The sequence below is a fragment of the Brassica oleracea genome, chromosome C2 (genome assembly GCF_000695525.1).
Source record: "Brassica oleracea var. oleracea cultivar TO1000 chromosome C2, BOL, whole genome shotgun sequence".
Lineage (NCBI taxonomy): Eukaryota > Viridiplantae > Streptophyta > Magnoliopsida > Brassicales > Brassicaceae > Brassica > Brassica oleracea.
The window spans coordinates 22,213,485-22,236,988 of NC_027749.1; the positions used below are offsets into that span (position 1 = coordinate 22,213,485).

Consider the following 23,504-nt stretch of genomic DNA (forward strand, 5'->3'; position numbering starts at 1 on the left):
ATGTTAATTCATAGTACTTCTCAAATTTAAACTAATATGTTTTTAAGACATAAACAAATACACTATAAATATTAACAAATTAAGGTGACCAGTTTTTTGTAAACTTAATTAATCTCACTATCTCTTGGATTCACTCAGACCAGAATAAATTACCCCCTCATTTGGTCCAACAACAATCAACTTATGTGACTGAAGTTTTCAAAACCTAAGAACATTTACATGATCAATAAATTCAAATACAAACAAAAAACCTTCCAAAAGTATATTTTAAACAAAAATATACATCACATTCCGCGCGTAACGCGGACCGACCCTATTATATAATAAATAGATTCCACTTTTCAGGCACCATCCGTAATGGTTTGTTTGTCTTTCAATTATGGGTCAGCTTTACTAAGAGTATGATTAATGGGAATTTTTAGAGTAGGATATTTAAAAACCGATTCTTAACTTTTTTAATTAAAAGTTAAGAGACGGTTTCTTATATTATGTTAAAAACTTCATCCTAATAATTCTCATTAATCATGTTCTAATGAAATGGGTCATAAGTCGAGAAGATGATCATATATATAAATATTAGGTGTCTTCCTGCAGTAAAAAAATTTAAAATATTTTTTAACAGATAAATATAAATTATATTTTAAAATAAATTTTTATTAATATTGTAAATTTTCTTTTTCGTATCAATATTTTAATATAAATTTGATTTAATTAAACATAAAAATTATATTTAAGAATATGCATACATATATTTGAAATTATAATCTTAGATAGATTTTTCTATCTATTTATTTTAATTAGATATATTATATAAATTTGTAAAAGTCGCATAATTACAAAAAATTAAAATTAAACAATATTTATAAAATTTGTAGATATATAAGAAAATAATGATTTTATGATTAAATTTTTATTATTTTATAAACAAATTGTATACATTTTTGAAAATTTTAGTAATAAAATTTTATAATTTAAAAATATATAATTATATTATATTTTGAAATTTATAATGCTATATTTGAATATATTTATTTTAATTATGAGTTATGAGTTATTCCCATATTATAAAAAAAATTCAAAAATATAAATTGACATTAAATGTAATATATGAGTTATTACCATATTTCAAAAAGTTTACCAAAATTATAAATTAACATTAAATGCAATTGTCATGTCATATTAAGCTATAAGACATGTCATCAATTTCAATAGCCATGTCATATTTGTTTTGTAAAATTGATTGTAGAAAAAACATGTGGTAAAATTACTTCGCAAATATAGTTTAGGGGATAGATTCCACTTTTCAAGCACCATTCGTAATGGTTTGTTTGTCTTTCTATTATGGGTCAGCTTTACTAATGAAATGGGCACGTGGTTCACCTGCTCTATTTATTTAAGAACCATTTAGCTAACACTTTTGAGCGAATTAATAACGGTTTAAAAGATATTCATTAGAAAATAGTATTTTGAGACCATTTTATTATAGATCGTAAACCTACTTGCCACTTAGGGGCATCTTCGACCCAACACCATTTTTTTTTCAAAATGAAATAAAAATAATTATAGAGTAAAAACTACTCTAACCCTGTTTCATTTCCCATTCCATAATCCATAAATAGAATAATCTGTTTTTTGTTTGTTCATGACTTCATTATACAGTAGAAAATGAATTAGGATCGGAGGATTTTTATTTCATACTTTCTTTTACTTCATTTTCAAAGAAAAAATGAAATTTTACATCGGAGATGACGTAACATTATCTTTTTTGATGTGACTATATTACGTAAACAATGTTTTTTTGGTAAAAAAAAGTAAACGATGTTTTGTATATATAGTTATACAATTTATCAATGAATAACACGTACTTAATTATATGATACATATAGCAATGAGAAAATGACTAGGATAGCACTAAAAAAGTTTTTGTCACAAATATAGCTTCTAAAAATAAAAATGATCAAAATAGCACTTAATGTTTTATCAAAAAGAAATAAATATACACTTATACCCCAATGGTAAATTAATTTAGATATCAGAGTTTAAAGTTAAGGGTTGGGGTTTAGGATTTAGGGTTTAGGATTTAGGGTTTAGGGTTTAGAGTTTAGAGTTTAGAGTTTAAGGTTTAGGGTCAAGAGTTTAGGGGTGGGGTTTAGAGTTTAGAGTTAAAGGATGGGGTTTAGGATTTAAGATTTATGGTTTAGGGTTTAGAGTTAAGGTTTTAGGGTTTAGGAGTGAGGTTTTGGGATAAGATTTCAAATTTTGAAAAATAAAAAAATTTAAATTTTTCAAAAGATAAAATGCTATTTTAGTCATTTTAGTTTTTGAATGCTATTTTTGTGACATAAATCCTAGTTATGTCGTGTCGTTTTATTTGCATTAAGTCCTAAGAAGAAGAATCAAAGAGTATCTTTTTTATTTTTATTTTTATTTTTGAGTGAGTATTATAGAAAGAATTATGAACGATAAAAACATGTGAGTTATCATCTTCTTACTGTTTAGTATTTTATATGGACATCAACTCTTAATTTATATGGACATAAAAATGAATCAATAGTACATCTTGTGAAGATAATTATCCAGTATCTAATATGCAAGCACCTTTCACGAGCTCTTTTTATTTATTGGCCTCGTGGTCTGTGAGTTTCACGGCCGTCGATGCGCTTGCACTGCAAACATGTACACTGATCTGTGGTGGACTAACTATCAGATCGGGTCGGATTTTGCCATTGGGAGAAGAGGACCAAGGAAAGAGAAAGGTTAAGAGAGGAAACATGGATGTTCTAAAAGACTACAAAATCAAGAGGAAAAGAGTTATAACTTCGACTAATAGAGAGACAATGTTTCTGTTTAGTTTCCAAGTTATGCGAATCTTAAAGCAGAGAGATAATTAAAAAGAAAAAAGAAACAAAGGAAAGATGTTTTATTCCATTAAAGATGAACAAAGAAAACAAGGAACATAGATAGAGTTTTATTATTAGTTGTACGTTATAACAACTCATATCCTTTTAGTTTTGTAGTCTTCAATTTCTCTTAGATGATAGACATAATAGGCTTGGACGAAGTCTGTGTACCAGTAGCTTTCATGAACACAAACGGGAATGGCATAGAGCTTAAAGCCAAACGCCGAACGCCATATTCGTCCACAATTATCCCCACATTGATGCAATCGTTATCCTTAGGACAAAACATAATATGGTAACCGTCAGGAAAACCTTTAGCTTTCTCGATCTGGAAGAAACTCCTTGACGAATCTTCTCCAGCTTCCGGGTTAGGACCAGCCGTTATGAACAATGTCCGAAAGCCACTTGGGGCTGCAGTGACCCACCAATAGGTTGACTGAACGCATATTGTAGCTTTGACGTCCATCTTGATGTTGAGCTTCTCTGATTCCGGAACAAACCCAACTTTAAGTCTCCAGTTTGAAAATTTGACGGGAATGCCCCTGTCGACCTCTGAAATTTCCTGCCCGACGAAGAGGGGACATTGGTTGCTACCACGAGAGGCGAGATTCAGGCCGCCACCGGCAGCGCCGAAGATGGCAGGTAGAACGTAGTAACTTCCATCGAATATGAAATCACCATCAGTGTCGAGAACTGGTTTGGTGGCGTTTGCGGTTGCCGCCAAAAGAACGGTTAAGGCAAGAAGGAAGTAAAACATAGGATTCATCCTTTTGTGTTTATGTAGTTGATTATAACTGATTGTTACTGGATGAAGAAAATGTGAGTCCGTGTGATCAGTATTTATACACGAATGTGCATACAGCTTTGTATACGCTTGGTTTTTGGGATAATAAAACTTTAAAATTAAACAAGTACATTGAGATTTGAGAAAAGGCCTAACCGCCTATCTTATTTTACTCCACTTTCCTTCCACGCTTCTTTAATTTAAACTTTTCTTTTGCTATGAACGCTTCCTTCTACGGGGAGATAGACATGGCTCAAAAAAAAGAAAAAAAACTTTTAGACTTGTTTTGGACTATTGGTTAACTAATCCCCCGGACTATATTCGAGAATGATTTATATATGTGTCATCACTACAATAACTTTCATAAAAAAATGATGACATAACTTAAAAAAAATATGATATGACATAAATCTAATTGTAACATGTAAAATTTACTATATTTAGATTTATGTTTTTGGTAAGATTTCTTAAATATAATAATGATGATTTTCTATATACAGATTTATATTTTTGGACAAATTTCATAATATAGTAATAACTAATAAATTTTATATCAAAAATATTTTTTCTCAATAAATATTCATTTTGGTAAAATTTTATGATACTTAATAACTTTTCTATATCAATTAAAATAATATGTTTTTATATATAAATAATAATTACGAATATTAAAATTTTACATCAATATATGAATCATATTTTTAATATTAAAATAAGTGTAGTTTAGAATATATTTTATCAACGTATATAAGTTATTTTTATTTAATGTATATATTATTAGAAATAATTTATATATTTACAAATAGACATATTTAAAAATGGTAATTAAATAAATAATAATATAATAAAGTAACTTTATAAATATCAATTATTTTTATCAAAATTTAAATAATGCAAAATTAAATGGTCAAAGTAAACTTGAATAAATCAAACTAAAAACAATTACATTATGGTTTTATTTTTTAAACTAATAAAACTAAAATAGAAAAATAGAAAATTTTATTTATATATAACATTTTTAAATATTTTATATCTGCGCATGGCGCAGGAAAACTCTTAGTAAGTTTATATATGTATCTCCACTATAGCTCTGATTTAGGACCGGTCTTTTACCCGGGATTCTTAACTCATGATTTGACACTTTTTTTAACATTTTTCGGCTAAAAGACAACTTTTATATTTCTTATTTAAGAGATGGTTCTTAACTTTTTTGGTTAAAATCTAAGAAAAACTAAGAACCGTCTCTTAACCAAAACTAAGAACCGTTTCTTACTCGAAGATAAGAACCCCAGTTAAGAAATTAGGGTTAATGTTGTCTTATTTCTCGAACTAGTTTTAATTTTCTCAGTTCAATCTGGTTTTGGTTCAAATTCAGCACCCTTGTTTGGATAAGTTTCCACACATGTTTTTCGATTAGTGTAATATGAGCGCAAGTCTCTAGAAGATAAGGATAACAACAAGGTTAATTTAAAGAAGAAAAATACGAAAGCATGTGCTTATAGTATAGAAGTAATTTTAGCCTCGTGTTTTCATGGATTATCCTCGTGTGAATACTTTTGTGAGGAAATTGTTCATGTAGGATGTTTTAAAAGGGTTAAGTACAATAAAACCCTATAATATATACCAAGCACCATTGGCTAATTTACGTTTTGCCTTTTTGTATTAGAATCAATTTTACTAATAAAACTAGATGATAATCTTTTATTAGATGATAATATGTGGGAAAAAAGATCCGTAGCTACACGAACTATTAGTTAATGTATCTCGAACGATCTGAAGTATTAAATTGTATCTATAACTACATAAACTTTTAGAAATGTATTCTAATTAACCATGTGGGGTTCAATTAGATCTATTGTAAACTTTTTGGGGTCAAATCAAAATTTTGAAACTTTAATCCGTCCAAGCCCAAATCAAAATCCGACCACTAAAATTGACTCGACCCTTATCCTATCTATTATGTCTTCTTTTTCCTCGCGGTTTCTTCGTATTTCAGCCACAAAAAACTTAAAGATGGAACTGGGTTCGAGTTCGTCGAGAAAGAGCCGAAATTCCGGGCATAAATTGTGTTTCTATGGATTAAAGGCAAGTATAAATCAAGCTTGGACTGACAAAAACTCAGCTGTCGATTTTACGGCTGCCCACGTTTTAAAGTATGAGATTTGTTAATTGAACTCCTTAATTAGCTATTCAGATGTGAAAAGAGAGATATGAAATGCAATTCGGATCTTGTAACAGTTTGGAAATGGATGCAAATATTTCTCTTGGTTTGATGAAGAAGAAGGAACATAGTGGCAAAAGAAAGCTTTGGTTGAAGCTCGTGATGAGATTAGGAAGAAGAATAAAATCATTAAGCAGTTAAACGAAACCATTGCAGAAATGCATAGTGATTTGGAGAAGAAGCAAATGGAGACAGTGAAAGATGAAGATGAAATTGTGAGACAGTTTGAAGAATGCTTTGTTTAGTGTTTTAGCTTGTCTTAGAGATGTATAATTATCGTTTAAGTATGTTTGGAATGGTAAGTTGTAATGTCTAAGCATAATGAACTTCTTCTTTATGTTAATGAGTTGAATGGAAAAGTCATGATATCACCATAAAGAGAGTTTAAACATCCTAATTTATTACATAACAATCCAATGTCAAGGACATCTTAGCCGATACCAAACACAAAAAAATGACATCTTATCCGAGCATTACCAAATCCAAAACAACATCTTAGAAAATCTTAACACCACATCTTCAATCATCAGAACCAGGTTGGCTTGTTTGAGCCCTTGTCGATGGTCCTTGTTCCTGTTGAGCCTGCGTTTCTTGAGCATATTCACTTGTTTGAGCTTCTTCACATGCTTGAGCTTCTTCACTTGCTAGCCTTCTTTGATGCGCCTTCTTTTCACCCTATTCTCTTCGGACTGAAAACACAAGATAAGAAATGAGAAGACACTAAGAGAAATACAAAACCAATACAACTAAGATGTAAGTATCTCATGAGGACATTTCCTTGAATTGTGACCTTTTCCACCACACAAACCACAATGCATTTCTCTTCCTTTTCTTTCGTTTCTGGATGCTTCTTACCCTTCTTTGGTGATTCCATAACACCTTTAATGCATGCTTTGCCTTTCGGTTTATCAGGAGGACGTTTATAAGGTGGTGCTTCAATTAGATCCCTGATTACGCGTTTAAGCACACACCAATTAACCTAATGTGCCAATAATACCACAATCGAATGGTATGTCATTGTAGCATTTTAGGATCGAATCCGCAAGGAACTGGTGATCTATAACACCAAAAATACACAAACTTCCTTAATCTAAGCAAAAAAGAAGATGGATGATTTGTAACAAGCTAATATCCTAGAAATATAAACAAGGTGATCTCAAATCCAATCAAGAAATAAGTGCAAGAATTCAATCAAATGCTAAGGATGGATCCATGCGCAAAGATAATTGATATAAGGTGATCAAGGTTCAATCTAGCATGTTCAAACAAAATAATCAACAAGTCTATAGGTCTATATCTCATTCAAAATAGATTAATCCACTCCCGTGATAATAATATTTATGCTAGTCATGCATCAAACATCAACTCCCGTTGGCTAACATATTCAAGCATGCATAAATCAGATGTCTACTAACCACTTAAACATCTCGGACATCAACTGTCGTTGGTCAAATATGTAAAAGACAATGCTAAGTTCATTCAAGCATTTTAACAAACATCTTCCGGACGTAAAATAGCTTAAGGTCTAGATGAGAGTGATCAAGTCTAATCTAGCATTAAGAACACTTAGCAAGCATAGAACATTGTTAATCAAGCAATAAACATCCTAAATATCCACTTAATCACCCTAATCTATCTAACCCATGATCACAAGGTTATTACTCACTAATCTCCATGAGAAACCTTAAACCCATGTAAGGATCAAGGCTAATCATGTTAATGAGCAAGAGAAACACAAATATAAGATGAAATACTTCCTTAAATTATCAAAAGATTCAAGGTTTTACAAGTTTAGACAAAGTCTTGAGAAAAAATGAGATAATCCCAAGATTTTTAGGTCTAAATCTATTTACAGGTGAGTGAAACTCGAGCTGATTTGATAGAACTAAACCGAGTCAAACCGGATTAAACCGGTCAACAATTTAATTTCGCAAATGAGGATCACCACAACGGCTTCTTCCTCTCGCTCCGCTAAGCCGCTCCTGAGCTCGCTAAGTTGCACGCGGTTGGGCCATGTCGCAACACTAAACCGCTCTCCTCCACAGTTGACTTACACCGGTATCTCGTCCTCGCTCTTGGAGGTCGCTGTGAACCACGCTCAAGACTCAACGGTCTCTCTCCCGCCATGGCTACAACTCGTGGAGGTCGTCGCTTCAAGCTTCGTCGTCACTAAGCTCTCCACTGAACCGGAACCACCGAGCCACAGCCAAGCTCAATCCGCCGTTCGTCCATCGTCAACACCTCGTCGGTGCTCAGTTCTCCCGTTGTGGCTTTCGTCGTGGTAAGCTCTCCGCCGTCAACGGAATCAGCCTCACCGCCGTCAATGGAATCAGCCTGACCGCCGTTGGAATTGTCGAGATCTACAGCCACGAGAAGCTCCTTCGCCGTTGGAGTCGATCCTCACCGTCGCGGCTCTGTACGGATCGAGAAACACACCAATGGCCACTTTTGGTGTTATTGCAAAACAGGTCTCTGAACTTCTGGTTATCTTCAAATCAGCCCAAGACTTTGCAAATTGCAGAAACGTGTCTTTGATTCAGCCCCAAACATTTTGAACTTGCAATCTAACCCAGCGAGTGTTCCAAAACTGCAACCTTGGTCCCTGAACTTTGATTAACTTCATATTTGACCCCAGACTTCCAAATGTGCATTCCAACCCATATGATATGCAAATATTGATGCAAATGCAACATAAATACCTAAATGCAACCTAGAATGAACATAATAAGCTAAAATATGGATCTAAAACTCATCAAAATCAAGAGATATCAACTCTTCCATACTAGTCATTTACTTGTCATCAAGTAAACATTCAAGATCAATCAAAGAGGAGGAAATTGAAAATGGAAACACATAACCAAAAGAAACACTTTCTAGCCTTCAACCTAACATCTTAAGAGAAACATAGCAAATAGCATGAACAACTCTCTTAATACACTCTACCTTCTCAAGGTCTATCAACACTTTTATGCCTCTACACAAGTTGCAATGCTCATCAATCAACAAGTCTATCAACCAACTCTCACATTCATTCACACACACACACACACAAGGTGAATTCTTGCAAATGGATATTTGATCTCAATCATTTGGCTTGCTGAGAGAAGATGGTCTAATGTGAAGAAAGATGTGTTTCAAATGCATTATTTATAGTGACTCACACTCAAGATTAATAGCAAGATCATTATGCAAAATTTATCTAAGAAAATGAGCAATTCATTTATACAATGCCTTGTTCTCATCATTCTACCATTTTCCTAGAAAATTTCAAGTTCTACCCATTCTTTTTTCATCATTCCCAAACCCAAAATACACCACTTTCATCTCTCACCCAATGAACATTCTTTTGCTCTCTTTTGATTCAAACCAACTAGGGACCGTTTTACTTTGAATTTAAACTTTTTTTGGCTCAGCTCTTTTCTTTTCTTTTCCCACTCACTTATTGTTCCTTTGATTCTTGATTTTTTTTTTATGGGAGCGGGTTCTATTGTTACTCTAGAGCTTTTCTTTTCGAACTTTCTTTGTCCCTAGGAGTTTCTTTCTTTAAGCACTCTTTTTGGTTCATCTCTTTCACTCAATCTCTCTCATTCCCAAGATCAAAAGAATTTAAGCTCACAAACCCAACAACCATCCTAGAGGCTAGCTCAAATGAGGTCCTAATGCTAGCCAAAGATGAGAACAACCCATTGTCGCTCCTAATACTCTCAAGATTTTGCACATGACATGCTATCAACAAAGACCTCACTCAAGCAAATTAATGTTGCCTTCAAAGAATGGTGAGGGCTAATGGGTATGAGAGTGTCATTTGGGTTAACAAAGATTGGTACAAAGAGATAAAGATAACCCCAAATGTGTATAATATCCATGATCAAGTATGCAAATGCCCATATGCAAGAGAGATTAAGTTCATTAAGCATTAGTTCATTTGGAGTTGGTTTCAAGAACAATGCCAATCATCAAGCAAGCAACAAGTTTCAAGAAGAGTTTTTCAAGGCTCAAAGCTTACAAGCTTTTTCAAAAGATGCTTAAGCTACTTGATATGTTTAGCTAGGGTGTTAAATTCAGTTATAGACATGTGTTCTTTACAAGGTTTCTCCCAATTCATGAATACAATCTAAATGCTTCTAGACTCAATGCTAAAGATGCAAATGATTTGAATCTACATGAAGATTTAAAAAAATAAATAATTTTTTTTGTGTGGGTTTTCTATCCAAATAAGTATTCACAATGCAATGCATGAGACTTATGGCAAGTAAACAAAACAGAAAATGATATGCAAATAAATCAAGTGAATCTACATGAAGATTTTTAAAAAAAATTAATTTTTTTTTGTGGGTTTTCTATCCAAATAAGTATTCACAATGCAATGCATGAGACTTATGGCAAGTAAACAAAGCTTACAAGCTTTTTCAAAAGATGCTTAAGCTACTTGATATGTTTAGCTAAGATGTCAAATTGAGTTCTAGACATGTGTTCTTTACAAGGTCTCTCCCAATGCATGAATGCAATCTAAATGCTTTTAGACTCAATCCTAAAGATGCAAATAAATCAAGTGAATCTACATGAAGATTTTTAAAAAAAATTAATTTTTTTTTGTGGGTTTTCTATCCAAATAAGTATTCACAATGCAATGCATGAGACTAAGAGATCTAAGAGAAAAAAATAAACATGAAAACTAAATATGTACAAGGTTGGAGTGTAACTTACTTGGAGTGATTGACTGAATTGGGTGGTAGAGGACCCTTGGCCTCGGGTTTGTTTCACCGGTGGACATGGACTGAAGGGGAGAAGTGAAGAAAATATCTAGACTCAGCCTGAAAAGCCTCAACCATACTTATTAAATAACCTAAAAAGAGAAGATAAAGAAATATATACAATGGATAAACATTGGACTTCCTCCCAAGTGAGCATCTTTTAAGTCTCTAGCTTGACTTTGTGTGCTTTCTAATCATAAGTATCAAAAGGTTGAGCCAATGCACCTTTGGTCCTTCTCCTACAAGAACAAGGAACCAAGTATGCAAAAAAGCACACTACTGTCCATAGAAAATAGACAGATTTTTCCTCAATGAACTTCACTAAATATGTGACATGAATTATGAAATGCTCCTTGGGGTTTAGATGATCATGAGAATCAAAAGCATTTGGTGGAAACACAAATTTAACTACAGGCTCAAACGAAGTTTTGACAAAGTAGTCAACTCTACCTCCATCAATCAAATAAAACACAATGTTCTCATTCTCATGAAATTTTTTGACAAGGGAGTTTTCTATCTCAAGCAAGATCTTATCAACATCAAATTCATCCCTGAAATCAGCTAGTTCAAGAACAGGTTTAAGTTCATCAAGCATCAAAAACTCAGATTCGAGATCAATTGAAGCACAAAGATAGTTCTTGTCAAAACAAACTTCAATATGATCTCTAACAAGTTTTTCTACTCTCAACTCATCTAGTTTCCTAGTTTCACATCCGATCAAGACATTCATTGATAAGCACAAGAGAATCAAGATCAGAGGCAATATCTTCCACACAAGGCAAGCAAATATCCTCAAGATGAAGTTCTAAAGTAGGATTGCATATACCTTTTAGTTGGGTTGGTGGAACCCAATATATTACCTCTTTGAGCTGTTGAGCCATCCTTATCTCAATGCTTGTGAGCTCTCTTCCTTCTAGTGTTGCCCGATGTGATATAAGATTTAACCTGAGCATCACTGCCATGTCCTCCCTTGTCAACATTGGATTCTCTTGGCAAAGCTCATCCACCTTTACACTATGTTCTAGTGTGAGTATACTTTCATCAAATGGCTCCTCCACATATGGTTCATCATCATCAATGTGATCTTCAAGTGTATCTTCCTCTTCTTGTGGCCAAGTAAAGTGGCTTGCAGCCATCACTACAAAAAAGAAAAACTAGAATAAAAAGTTAGTAAATATACAAAGAAAAACAAAGATAAGAAAATAAAGCTTAGTCTTAAGAAAGTTTGAAATCGTAATGAAAAATCTACTTAGTTCTCCGGCAACGGCGCCAAATTGATTACGCGTTTAAGCACACACCAATTAACCTAATTTGCCAATAATACCACAATCGAATGGTATGTCATTGTATCATTTTAGGATCAAATCCACAAGGAACTAGTGATCTATAACACCAAAAATACACAAATTTCCTTAATCTAAGCAAACAAGAAGATAGATGATTTGTAACAAGCTAATATCCTAGAAATATAAACAAGGTGATCTCAAATCCAATCAAGAAATAAGTGCAAGAATTCAATCAAATGCTAAGGATGGATCCATGGGCAAAGATAATTGATATAAGGTGATCAAGGTTCAATCTAGCATGTTCAAACAAAACAATCAACAAGTCTATAGGTCTAGATATCATTTAAAATAGATTAATCCACTCTCGTGATAATAATATTTATGCTAGTCATGCATAAAACATCAACTCCCGTTGGCTAACACATTCAAGCATGCACAAATCACAAGTCTACTAACCACTTAAACATCTCGGATATCAACTGCCGTTGGCCAAATATGTAAAAGACAATGATAAGTTCATTCAAGCATTTTACCAAACATCTTCCGAGCGTAAAATAGCTTAAAGTCTAGATGAGAGTGATCAAGTCTAATCTAGCATTAAGAACACTTAGCAAGCATAGAACATTGTTAATCAAGCAATAAACATCCTAAATATCCACTTAATCACACTAATCTATCTAACCCATGAATCACAAGGTTACTATTCACTAATCTCCATGAGAAACCTTAAACCCATGTAAGAATCAAGGCTAATCATGTTAATGAGCAAGAGAAACACATATATAAGATCAAGTACTTCATTAGATTATCAAAAGATTCAAGCTTTTACAAGTTTAGACAAAGTCTTAAAAAAAATGAGATAATCCCAAGATTTTTAGGTCTAATTCTATTTATAGGTGAGTGAAACTCGAGCTGGTTTGATAGAATTAAACCGGCTCAAACCGGATTAAACCGGTCAACAATTTAATCTTGCAAATGAGGATCACCACATCGGCTTCTTCCTCTTGCTCCGCTAAGCCGCTCCCGAGCTCGCTAAGTTGCGCGCGGTTGGGCCATGTCGCAACACTAAACCGCTCTCATCCACAGTTGACTTACACCGGTATCTCGTCCTCGCTCTTGGAGGTCGCTGTGAACCACGCTCAAGACTCAACAGTCTCTCTCCCGCATGGCTACAACTCGCGGTGGTCGTCGCTTCAAGCTTCGTCGTTACTAACCTATCCACTGAACCGGAACCACCAAGCCACAGCCAAGCTCAATCCGTCGTTCGTTCATCGTCAACACCTCGCCGGTGCTCAGTTCTCCCGTCGTGGCTTTCGTCGTGGTAAGCTCTCCGCCGTGCTCTCAGCCTCCGCCGTCAACGGAATCAGCCTCACCGCCGTCGGAATTTTCGGGATCTACAGCCACGAGAAGCTCCTTCGCCGTTGGAGTCGAGCCTCACCGTCACGGCTCTCTACGGATCGAGAAACACACCAATGGCCACTTTTGGTTATATTGCAAAACAGGTCCCTGAACTTCTGGTTATCTTCAAATCAGTCCAAGACTTTGCAAAATTGCAGAAACGTGTCTTTGATTCAGCCCCAAACATTTTGAACTTCCAATCTAACCCAGCGAGTGTTCCAAAACTGCAACCTTGGTCCCTAAACTTTGATTAACTTCATATTTTACCCCAGACTTCCAAATGTGCATTCCAACCCCTATGATATGCAAATATTGATGCAAATGCAACATAAAGACCTAAATTCAACCTAGAATGAACATAATAAGCTAAAATATGGATCTAAAACTCATAAAAATCAAGAGATATCAATCCCCATCAGAAAATGTCCAAAACTTTGGTCCATTTATATGCCGCAATCCATGCATATACACGTCTTGCCACTTAGATGTCAGGTAATAATCTGCAATAAAATCTTCAACTTCCATACCATTCTCTCTGATTGCGCACACAGCGTGACAACAAGGTATCCCAGTCAAGTCCCACTTTCGACAATCACAAGTTTGCAGATTCATCTTCACAGAATAACCATTCAGGTCCCGGACAATCTCGAATTCACCATCAGTACTACCCACTGAATAACAGTTATGTGCTTCATCACATGCCTTTGCAATCTCTTTTCTTTCTTTTGGTGTGTATGTCCCAACCTCCCTATCAGCAGTCTTAAATCTGATTGCAATCCTTTTCATTGTGTCTCTTCTAATCAACTCCATCATCTGCACAAAGGGCTTCTTCCTTGCAATCTTCAAGGTTCTATTAAAAGACTCGGTTAAGTTGTTATGTGTGTCGGAACAACAAGCACCAGCTCTGAAGAAAGCCCTACACCAAGTGCGATGATCCTTCTTCAACAGCTCCTCACAAGACCTAGGATCATAATCTTTGAATATTTCCAGATTCCGATCAAAATCAGGTTCGTGTAGCTACTAGCAATCCGCCAAAACAAGGGTTTCAACATGTCGGACTTGTGATTCTTCTTGAGGTTTGAGTAAACGTGCCTTGCACAAACTCTATGTTCTGCTCTTGGTAGCTCAACTGCCACGCCATGGATCAACCCTCTATACATATCTGAAATAATGGTAGTCTGCTCACCTAATCCCAGCGCCAAGTCCTCTTTCAATCTGTGAATAAACCACTGCCAATTATCATTTCTTTCACCAGATACCACACCCCATGCTATTGGGAAAACCTGGTTGTTTGGGTCTCTTCCTATAGCTGTCAAGAGCATTCCCTGCAATGAATGTTTGAGGAAGGTTCCATCCAACCCAATTATGGGTCTGCAATTCTGCTTCCATGCAATCCTCAATGCGTCAAAGCAAACATAGAAGCTGCTAAAAACGTGACCTCCGTTTAAATTCCTAGTGGTGTTGATCTCTGTAATCGTACCAATGTTTGACCGTTTGAGCTCCACTACATAGTCTCTCAGCCTTGAAAATTGCTCATTACACTCAGCTTGAAGCTTATCAAGTGTCATTCTCCTTGCATTTTGCGACTGTGGAACAGTGATGATAATGTTGTAGCGGTTCCTCATCTCTTCTTGGATCATCGGTCCACTCATATCTGGATTTTTTCTCATCGCTTCTAACATCAAATCAGCAATCACTGGAGCCTTTATAGTCTTGCACCGACTAGTTGGGTGACAAGTATGCTTGTTTTCATACATTTTCACCATCCACTGGTTAAGTGGTTTCTCTACGGAGCAGTAGATACGCCAAGGACAACCCTTTCCATTGCAACGAGCCCCAATTTTTGTTTTCTCCCATCTATCATACACCAAATTTCGTCTAGTCTTCAAGATGTAAGAGATCACTTGTTTCTTGAACTCTTCTCCACTGGAAAATGTCTCTCTTAAGCTGAGTACACCATCTAATAACTCTGCTCGAGCCATCCTTTCAGCTTGTTCCTCTTCCTCATCTGATGATGCTTCAGTATTCGGATACACTTCATCTTCATCAGGAATCTCATCATCATAGTTGTTGTTTATCACATCAATATCCTCCTCGACAGCCTCATCATTCTCATCGCTTTCATCATCTAAGGCTCTCAAGTCGGACCAACTATCATCTTCACTTTCTGACACATTACCACTTTCCTCATAATCTGCATCATCTCCATCTTCTTCGAACCCATGCTCTCCTGCTTCTTCATTAACAGTATTCGCTTCGTTCTCATGCTCTCTTTTCTCAATGATTCTCTCCTCCTCGTTAGCTCCTTGGCCAATCATTCTCTCTTCTTCTTCGAGCACTACATTTTCCTGCTCCACATTCACTTCATCTTCATTGATTCTCTCATCTTCACCTATATTTTCAATGTAGAAATCTATTTCTCTCATCCAACAGCCCCCAGTTGCCAATTTCTTCTTACCTTGATCAATATTATCCGATAAAGACTTCCTATCTTCTAGGTCTTCATAAGGTAACTTACACCACATATTCCTCAACTCTGTTTGGTGCACCATTTGAAACACCACGCCTTCAAAGATTGTAACTCCATCTACTTCTAATACCTCGACTTTTCCATCTGCATAAATAAGCTTTCCATCCACGGTTTTGAATTTGCCTGAATGGTAGCAATTCACCTTCACTGTAATGTCCCTGAAAATTCAACATAAACAGGGTAAACTTCTTCATTGAGGCATTTTACCAAACACGTTATGTGCTTTTTTAAAATTTAACTCAAGCTTATAAAAATGGAATTGCAACCAAAAGAAGAAATGGAGGAGAACAAAATACATACCTCATGATTTGTACAACAATCCACGAAAGCACTCTGATAATCTCTCTTCTTTCTTCGATTTTACAATCTTATGATTTTAGTTAAACGAAATCATCGGCTTTTTTCTTTGATTCGAAACCCTAATACTTTTTTCCCCAATTCAATTTAATTAGATAGGATAAGGGTCGGGTCGATTTTAGTGGTCGGATTTAAATTTGGGTTTGGGCGGATTAAAGTTTCAAAAATTCGATTTGACCCCAAGGAGTTTATAGTAGATCTAATTGAACCTCGCATGGTTAATTAGATACATTTCTAAGAGTTTATGTAGTTATAGATACAATTTAATACTTCAGATGGTTCGCGATACATTAACTAATAGTTCGTGTAGCTACAAATCTTTTTTCCTAATATGTGCGCATGCGGAGAGTGAGTTTTTATATTAATATTTATTCATTAAATAATTTTAATATTTTGCAACACTACAATCTTTATCGGTTGTAAAATGACAAATACGAATGTTTGTCTCTTAAATATATCATCGTTGTTGAAGAGTTAAGGTATTACAACTCATTTTATTTTTTTCTAAGACTTCATATGCACAAAAAAATAAAGTTTTGTGGTTGACACAAATCACCAAAACCAGATAGGCAACATCGATTGTAAAATGATGAAAGATGATTAGTTTTTATGCTTTCGATTTGTTTACTATTGATTCCCCATAAGTAATTTCATTTTCTACCTCTATAAAATTGTCTTTCCATTCTTATTTTTGTTTCATTGATATGAGTTTTGTTTCTTTTTTACTTTTTCTATGAATTCGGTGAATTATATAAGTTCAATTTAAAAAAAAAATGGACTTATGTAAAATGAGTTCACTCCAGATACATATCTAAGAATCAAAATTTTGAAAAAAAATCACTGGCAAATTCAAGTTCCAAGTTAGTGTTCAAATCTAATATATCATACTGTTATATAATATAAGTGCAGACTCGAAATATAAATGTATGTCTAGTATATATTCACCAGTTCAGTCTAAAAACTATATAATTCTAAAACAACAAAATAATTACTTATTTTATTAACTTACGCATTTAATGTTTAGTTATTTAAGAATATACCGATAATATATATATATATATATATAATATATATTTTACTATTTTAGTATATGTAAACTATGTATAAACTAAGAAGTGTTTGATTTATTAAACGATAAACCAGAAAATTTATAATAAATAGTTCAAATCTGTAATCTATACTATTAAAGCATGATCATATCTATTTTTAACCACTACCCTACCCTTTTATTTACTACACTAGGATAAGATCCGCGCCTTGCACGGAGTGATAGTTTGATTTGAAAATTTATTATGAACATAACATTTTGTAGATATTTTGAATAAAATTAATGGATATAAACATGTATAATATGTTAAACACATGTAAGTAGTGAATTGTAATTTGCATGGTGTGTTTATTGAAAAAGTAAATAATAAATAGAATTGAAAAGGAATGCACATAATTTTTTAAGTAGTACCAAATGTTTACGAATAAAAAATTTTGTTTATTGGGTGAGCCTTTGAATATATATTTTAGTGGACTATATTTGTTGGACTTCATTTTAGTGGACTTAAGAAGTGTCTAAAATATCTTCGAACCAAAACTTTATTTTAAAGGGAAAAAAACCTCAAAACGAAGATTTAAAGGTTGATTGTTCCAATCATGAATCCTCAAAAAAAATATTTAGAGGCTTATTTATTTACATTATAATCCTTTACAATAACAAAAATTACTAATAATGATAAAACTTCACGAATGCATATAAAACATACATTTAATATATTATACAGCACGTAATATTATAATATTATATAATAAAAGATAATATAAGAAAAAAAAATATATATATATATATAATAAAACAGCACACATACACAAAAATTTTAGAAAGTTATATACATATAGAATGCATTTTTATTTTGTGTTAGCTTTATTTAATATATTTTTTATTGTGTGAACTTTATTTTAATGTTATGTAATATTTATCATATTTTATTTTATTTTGGTGTACTTAAGTTATTATAAATTAAGCTTAGTATATACTCCCTCTGTTTTCAAAAGATGCATATTCTAGACTTTTCACATATATTAAGAAAACTCATTAAATATGCATTATTTTTTGTGAATAACAATTTTTTCATAACTTTTAGCCAATAGAAATTCAATAAACACCATTAATTTTTTTGAAACTTACAATTTTTCATAAAATCATACATTGGAAAAGTAAAAAATGTATTTTTTTGAAACAATTTTTTTTCTAGAACATACATCTTTTAAGAACGGAGAGAGTATATATTTGTGAAAAGAAATAAAGATAAAAACTTATAAAAAATAAAAGATAGTTTTGAGGTTCTAAATAGTACAACCTTAAATTTGAGATTTTATTATTTATAACCTCAAAATTTGAGGTTGAGTTGGAATTGCCATTCCCTGAACATCGCTATATTTGCGGGAAAGGGGATTAGAGTTAGAAAAATCCAATTTGTTCAATTCCATGTAAATCGGTAGTGATTATGTAACAATTATCTATTAAATACAGCTTCCTCAGCTTAAAATTCCTTTCTTTTATTTATCTTGAAGCTATTTATCTACTTAAATTTTATCTTTCTGAATGTCTTTTAAGAACTCAACTCAATTCTACAATGTTGCAATATATGTCTTTTCTGATTTGTGTTTTTATTGTTACAGCAAAAAATGATGAATTATATCTAAAAATATGGACAGAAAACAAATGCTTAAATAAATTGCTATATCTTAAGGCAATAATCCAAAACACATAAAATATGGCCCAATGAACATCGATCGACTAAATCCGAGTACCTAATTAAACTATACCCGAAAATTGCTGTTGTAACGTGTTAACAAAAAAACACATGGATTTATTTTCTTTCTTTGTCGGTGTCTCTCAGTTATCTGGAAATTAATAGCTATCATATCAAGTATGTTTTTCTATATAGTTAGTTAGTCACATCATTAGTAACATGGTGATTAACATGTTTAGAACTTCACACTTTATCACTGGTATGTATACGAACACTTCAAAAGTATTTGTTGTATTGTTTAAAATAGTAGCTAATCCATAAGCCTAAACCTTGTAAAAGATATTATTTTCTATTTTTTATGAATTATTAATCAAGGTTAGTAGGCAAGCTTTTGGCGGGAGATAGTTACCTAAATTCTTTATAATACCAATTTTTTAAATATGGTTTTATTTACTATATGAATTTTCTGTTTTGAGTTTTCATTATTAGAAAAATAATATACCGACATATAAAGTTCTGTGTCTTAGATTAAATACCCAAAACACATCAACTATGGCCCAGTGAAAACATTAATAATAAAGCCCATTACTAACTAACTATTGCCGGTAAGATAATAATGGGTCGAGCGAAACTGAAAAGTCTTAAATGCTTTATTTTCTTTCTCTGTCGGTGTCTCTCAGTGAACTCTTCTTCCTCGATGTACATCATGATTCAAGTTTGTTTGGAAGATCCTTATTTGAAATCCAGACCAAAAGAGGAGATTTTGTGTTTATCAAAACAATTCACTCTATTCTAAGAGCCAAATCGATATAATCGAAATAAAGGTTTGGTTTTCTAAATATTTGTTTAGAAATTTTCATATTAAACGATTAGAGTTTTGTTTGGTAATAATCCTTTTTTAATTCTTTCTCATGTAGTCATGTTCATATACCTATCTTCTCTAATTGTAGATCGACCATCACCTGAGGATATTTCAATGGCTTTGGTTGAAAATTAGTTTTTGTAGACATGTGAATGGTAAGGTATCAATCTCAACCTTTCAATTTCATGTTTACCAAGTTATTATCTCACAGGAAAGTTCTAAACTTTGGGTTTGTATATCTTTTTAAACGCTGCAGGAGATTCCCTTCAAACCTGCTCGGCTGATTCTACAGGTAACCGCAGTGTAAGGGATGAGCAATCTCATTGAGAAGTCAGCTTGTGTACGATTGTAATGTCATCTTTCTGGGACTATTTTCAGGGCTCAACTGGTGTCCCTGCAGTTGTGTAAATAGTTTGCATGAGAGTAGCCACGGATAATGTCAATGTTGATTCTACTGCGTTCAATCCCTTGGTTAGTGAACTTCAAGCTATTCATACTGAGATTGATTGATATTATATTTATTTTAAATTGGGGATATGTTTGTTTCATGTATGTAAACTATGATTCCGCTGTCATGGAGAATCTTCAATATTCATGGATTCAACTATGGTCAAAAGCAAGAAATATATTTAACCATCAAATGCCGTGAACAGAGGTTAGTATTCAATACTGTCAAAATTGTAGGAGACTATATATCTCGTAATGAATGTGTCGTCCATGTTGGCTCCATCTTTAGGATTGAACTTCTGGTTTATAATCATACCACAACCCCATTAGGAGTAGACGATTTAGGATTGAACGCACGGCAGTGATTTGAAAACTTCATAAAGAACTCTGTTAAAATATTTCAACCAAATCTTTTCAACATAAGAATTCAGACAATTATTTAGCTAAGCATAAGAAATAGAAAATTCATAAAGAGCAGAGGCTTAAACGAACCATAACTTAAACTTGAAGTACAAATGATATGATGGTTTAAAGAAACCACAAAACGAAAGAAGTAATGCAAACATAAGCCTCTGCTCACACCTCCCATAACGCCTAGTCTCACTCGACCCACTTTTTCGAACTTCTCCTTCTTGACATTTATAGTACACGCTGATCTTGTAACAAAGTCCTGATCTTGGCTGGTGTCAGATCATTAGACTCAGAATGCTGAGATGAACCACCATGCAACATCATAGACCCTTATATTAAAAAATGCAAAACAATCAGCTCCTACGTTTATACATAATCCATGAAGGGAACAGATCGACGAATTACCCCTGCTGCAACACACGGACGAATTGCCGCACTTCGTCCTTCTTCACGGTTCTATGAATCTTGTCAGCTTATTAAAGATGAACACAAAATAGTAAGAAACCTTACATACTATATAATACCGAACATAATTCACGCAATGAAACGCCATATATATTATTAAACTTACTTTAGCATACAAAGACCAACTCAATTGTCTCACCACCCACAGCTGAAAACTACTTCCATAGCCGGATCAAAATTACCTTAGCCTTCTACATTGATTGGAAAGGTCTCAGGTCTGAGATATGGTTCGTCGCAGCCATGGTGAATTTCTAAGTTTTGGGAAGGATCAATGATTTTGCTCTGGTTTAGTGAATGATGAAATGATCACTCCCCATTGGGTTATATAGGAGGAAAACATAGAATTAAGGAGAATATATTCGTAATTTAAACCAATTAATGGAATAGATTTAGCTTGTCAATCACTCTAAAAAGTAACGCACAATCTCAGCAATATTTGCCATATATAGGTCATAGATTTTATATTCTCAATAAATTTATTATTGACTTGCGGAATCACCAGAAATTTTACCATATATAAGGGATACAATACATTTTAAATAATTAATATAGTCAAAACTATATATATACTAACCTAAAATAATAATGGTCACGTTGAACATATTTAAGGGACGTATAGTTCCAGTAATTAGGCTAGAAACATTCTTATTTTACTTGCATAAACCGGCATATATACCAAATTCAAATCGGTTCGTTTAAATTTCACCATTTCGGTTTGCGGTAATAGCCATTACAGTAGAACATACGCCTCATTTTGCAAGTAGAGAGCTCATGTTTTTGTCTAAAATGGTTAAATGGTCTTCATTTTGATATATTTTTCTCAAATAATGTGTGAGAAAATAGTTTCTCATAAAATCTAAAAATATGTGTATTTGATTGTTCAGGTAAATGATATTCTATAGTCCAGTATATGGCTGTGATGAAACATAGTGCATGCGTAAATGGAGTAATACGTATGGCAAATTGGAGAGGAGAGTACTCAGGTATTACGTACTTGTTAGTTTTAATCCATGTTCTAAAACGCGCCGTCGAGGACCGTAAAGTCGCCGAAAAATCGTTATCCGGCCATCAACCGTGGCGAACTAAAGAAATTCGCTGGAAAACTCGGATCTCACAAAAAATCTTAAGTTATTGCTTGTTTCGGCCTAAGAATCGACTAATATACATACGATTTATGAAATTTGCTAGAAAAAAACAATAAAAAAGAAGAAAAGCGATCTAAAACTCATCAAAGTTACAGAGCCGTCGAGCTTAAAAACGCAGAAATCCTAATAATGTAAAGAGGAAGACGACATGTAAATGACATAATTACCCTTCATTTAAGTTAAACTTTAAAAAATATGCAATTCTGCATTTTCCCTCATTTGAACCCGGGTTGCTAGAGATAAAAGGTGAGCCTCAACCACTACACTAAGTAATCTTCGTTGTAATGTGTATAAATGTATAATATATAGCTTAAAAGAAATCGCCGATTAAATCCCGCAAAATCTCCGATTTTCTCATTCGGCGCTAGGCCCAATCCGAGCGCACGCGTAACGCCTAGCGAGTTTCCGAACAGGGGTTTTAATATAAGGTAGTTTGATATAAAAGGGCCAGCGATTAATGGTATAAAATTGGATGGTAATGGCATTCGATGTAAATACTCTAGTAAATAAAATGTGGTTAATTATTTAAGATGAGAAGGATTATGGAACTGTCACCTCAGCATGACGTGCTCATAAATAATTTACATTTTAAAAGTTATTTTTTCAAATTGCTTCTTCCTTGATAAGAAAGGGATATGCCACTCATTTATAAAGGAAATCACCAACTTCATTAAGGGCAATTCCGTAAACTATATCTCCACGACTTATCACAACTCTATAGGGTCTTATGTATTTTTTTCGGTAACTGGATAACCCATAAAAGCCCAATCGCTGGTTATCTGTAAAATTTGAATGTCTTACAAATTAGGTCCACTTTCCTAATAATATGAGATGTCTCGAACAGCGAAGCCTACAAAACGTATAAGTGAGTGAGTGCCAATCCAAAAAAGTTGAAACTATGGCAATTTATGATGAATTTTTAAAATAATCTTAGCTTTCAAAAAATATTTGAATTTTTTAATTGAAATATATAAATCTTTATTAAAAAATAATATAATAATTTATTATTAATTAAAATTTGTACAAAATGTCATTAAAAAAATAAATTTACAACAAAAAAAAATTAACCACATAATAAAATTATGAGAAATTACCACAAATATCACATTCATAGTACCACTTTTCATGTTTATACTAACCACTTTTAACATCACTTTTAATGAAGGGTAAAACATTTATACCCCTAGAGTTAACTAATCT

At 33.3% G+C, this 23,504-nt stretch overlaps 2 protein-coding genes and 2 long non-coding RNA genes across 6 annotated transcripts; 1 reads left to right on the top strand and 3 right to left on the bottom strand.

The window, feature by feature from the left end:
* Positions 1 to 2,763: 2,763 nt before the first annotated feature.
* On the bottom strand, positions 2,764 to 3,720 carry LOC106325653 (latex serine proteinase inhibitor-like). The gene has a single exon (XM_013763718.1). It carries the CDS (start codon positions 3,664 to 3,666, stop codon positions 3,031 to 3,033), a length of 636 nt encoding a protein of 211 aa, XP_013619172.1. The 5' UTR covers positions 3,667 to 3,720; the 3' UTR covers positions 2,764 to 3,030.
* A 10,028-nt stretch (positions 3,721 to 13,748) lies between these two features.
* On the bottom strand, positions 13,749 to 16,178 carry LOC106323709. Its single transcript, XM_013761789.1, has 3 exons — positions 16,174 to 16,178; positions 14,403 to 16,031; positions 13,749 to 14,304 (listed from the first exon to the last, which is right to left on the bottom strand). The coding sequence occupies exons 1-3, from the start codon at positions 16,176 to 16,178 to the stop codon at positions 13,749 to 13,751; spliced, it is 2,190 nt and encodes a 729-aa protein (XP_013617243.1).
* A 3,455-nt stretch (positions 16,179 to 19,633) lies between these two features.
* On the top strand, positions 19,634 to 22,325 carry LOC106325389. 3 transcript variants are annotated; one of them, XR_001266884.1, is made up of 5 exons: positions 19,634 to 19,798; positions 19,892 to 19,991; positions 20,093 to 20,128; positions 20,215 to 20,491; positions 22,044 to 22,325. It is a non-coding gene; the product is annotated as an uncharacterized LOC106325389 (long non-coding RNA). The 3 variants fall into 3 exon arrangements; XR_001266885.1 differs by having other exon boundaries at positions 19,925 to 19,996; XR_001266883.1 differs by having other exon boundaries at positions 19,925 to 19,991.
* LOC106325390 lies at positions 20,872 to 21,564 on the bottom strand. The gene is made up of 3 exons (XR_001266886.1): positions 21,266 to 21,564; positions 21,100 to 21,166; positions 20,872 to 21,023 (listed from the first exon to the last, which is right to left on the bottom strand). It is a non-coding gene; the product is annotated as an uncharacterized LOC106325390 (long non-coding RNA).
* Positions 22,326 to 23,504: the final 1,179 nt, after the last annotated feature.

Excerpts from the sequence above, each read along its gene's own strand:
- LOC106325653 (XM_013763718.1), bottom strand. The coding sequence starts at position 3,666 with ATGAATCCTATGTTTTACTTCCTTCTTGCCTTAACCGTTCTTTTGGCG.
- LOC106323709 (XM_013761789.1), bottom strand. Across the intron at positions 14,305-14,402 it reads AACCTCAAGAAGAATCACAA|GTCTTGTGAGGAGCTGTTGA; the intron begins GTCCGACATGTT and ends TTATGATCCTAG.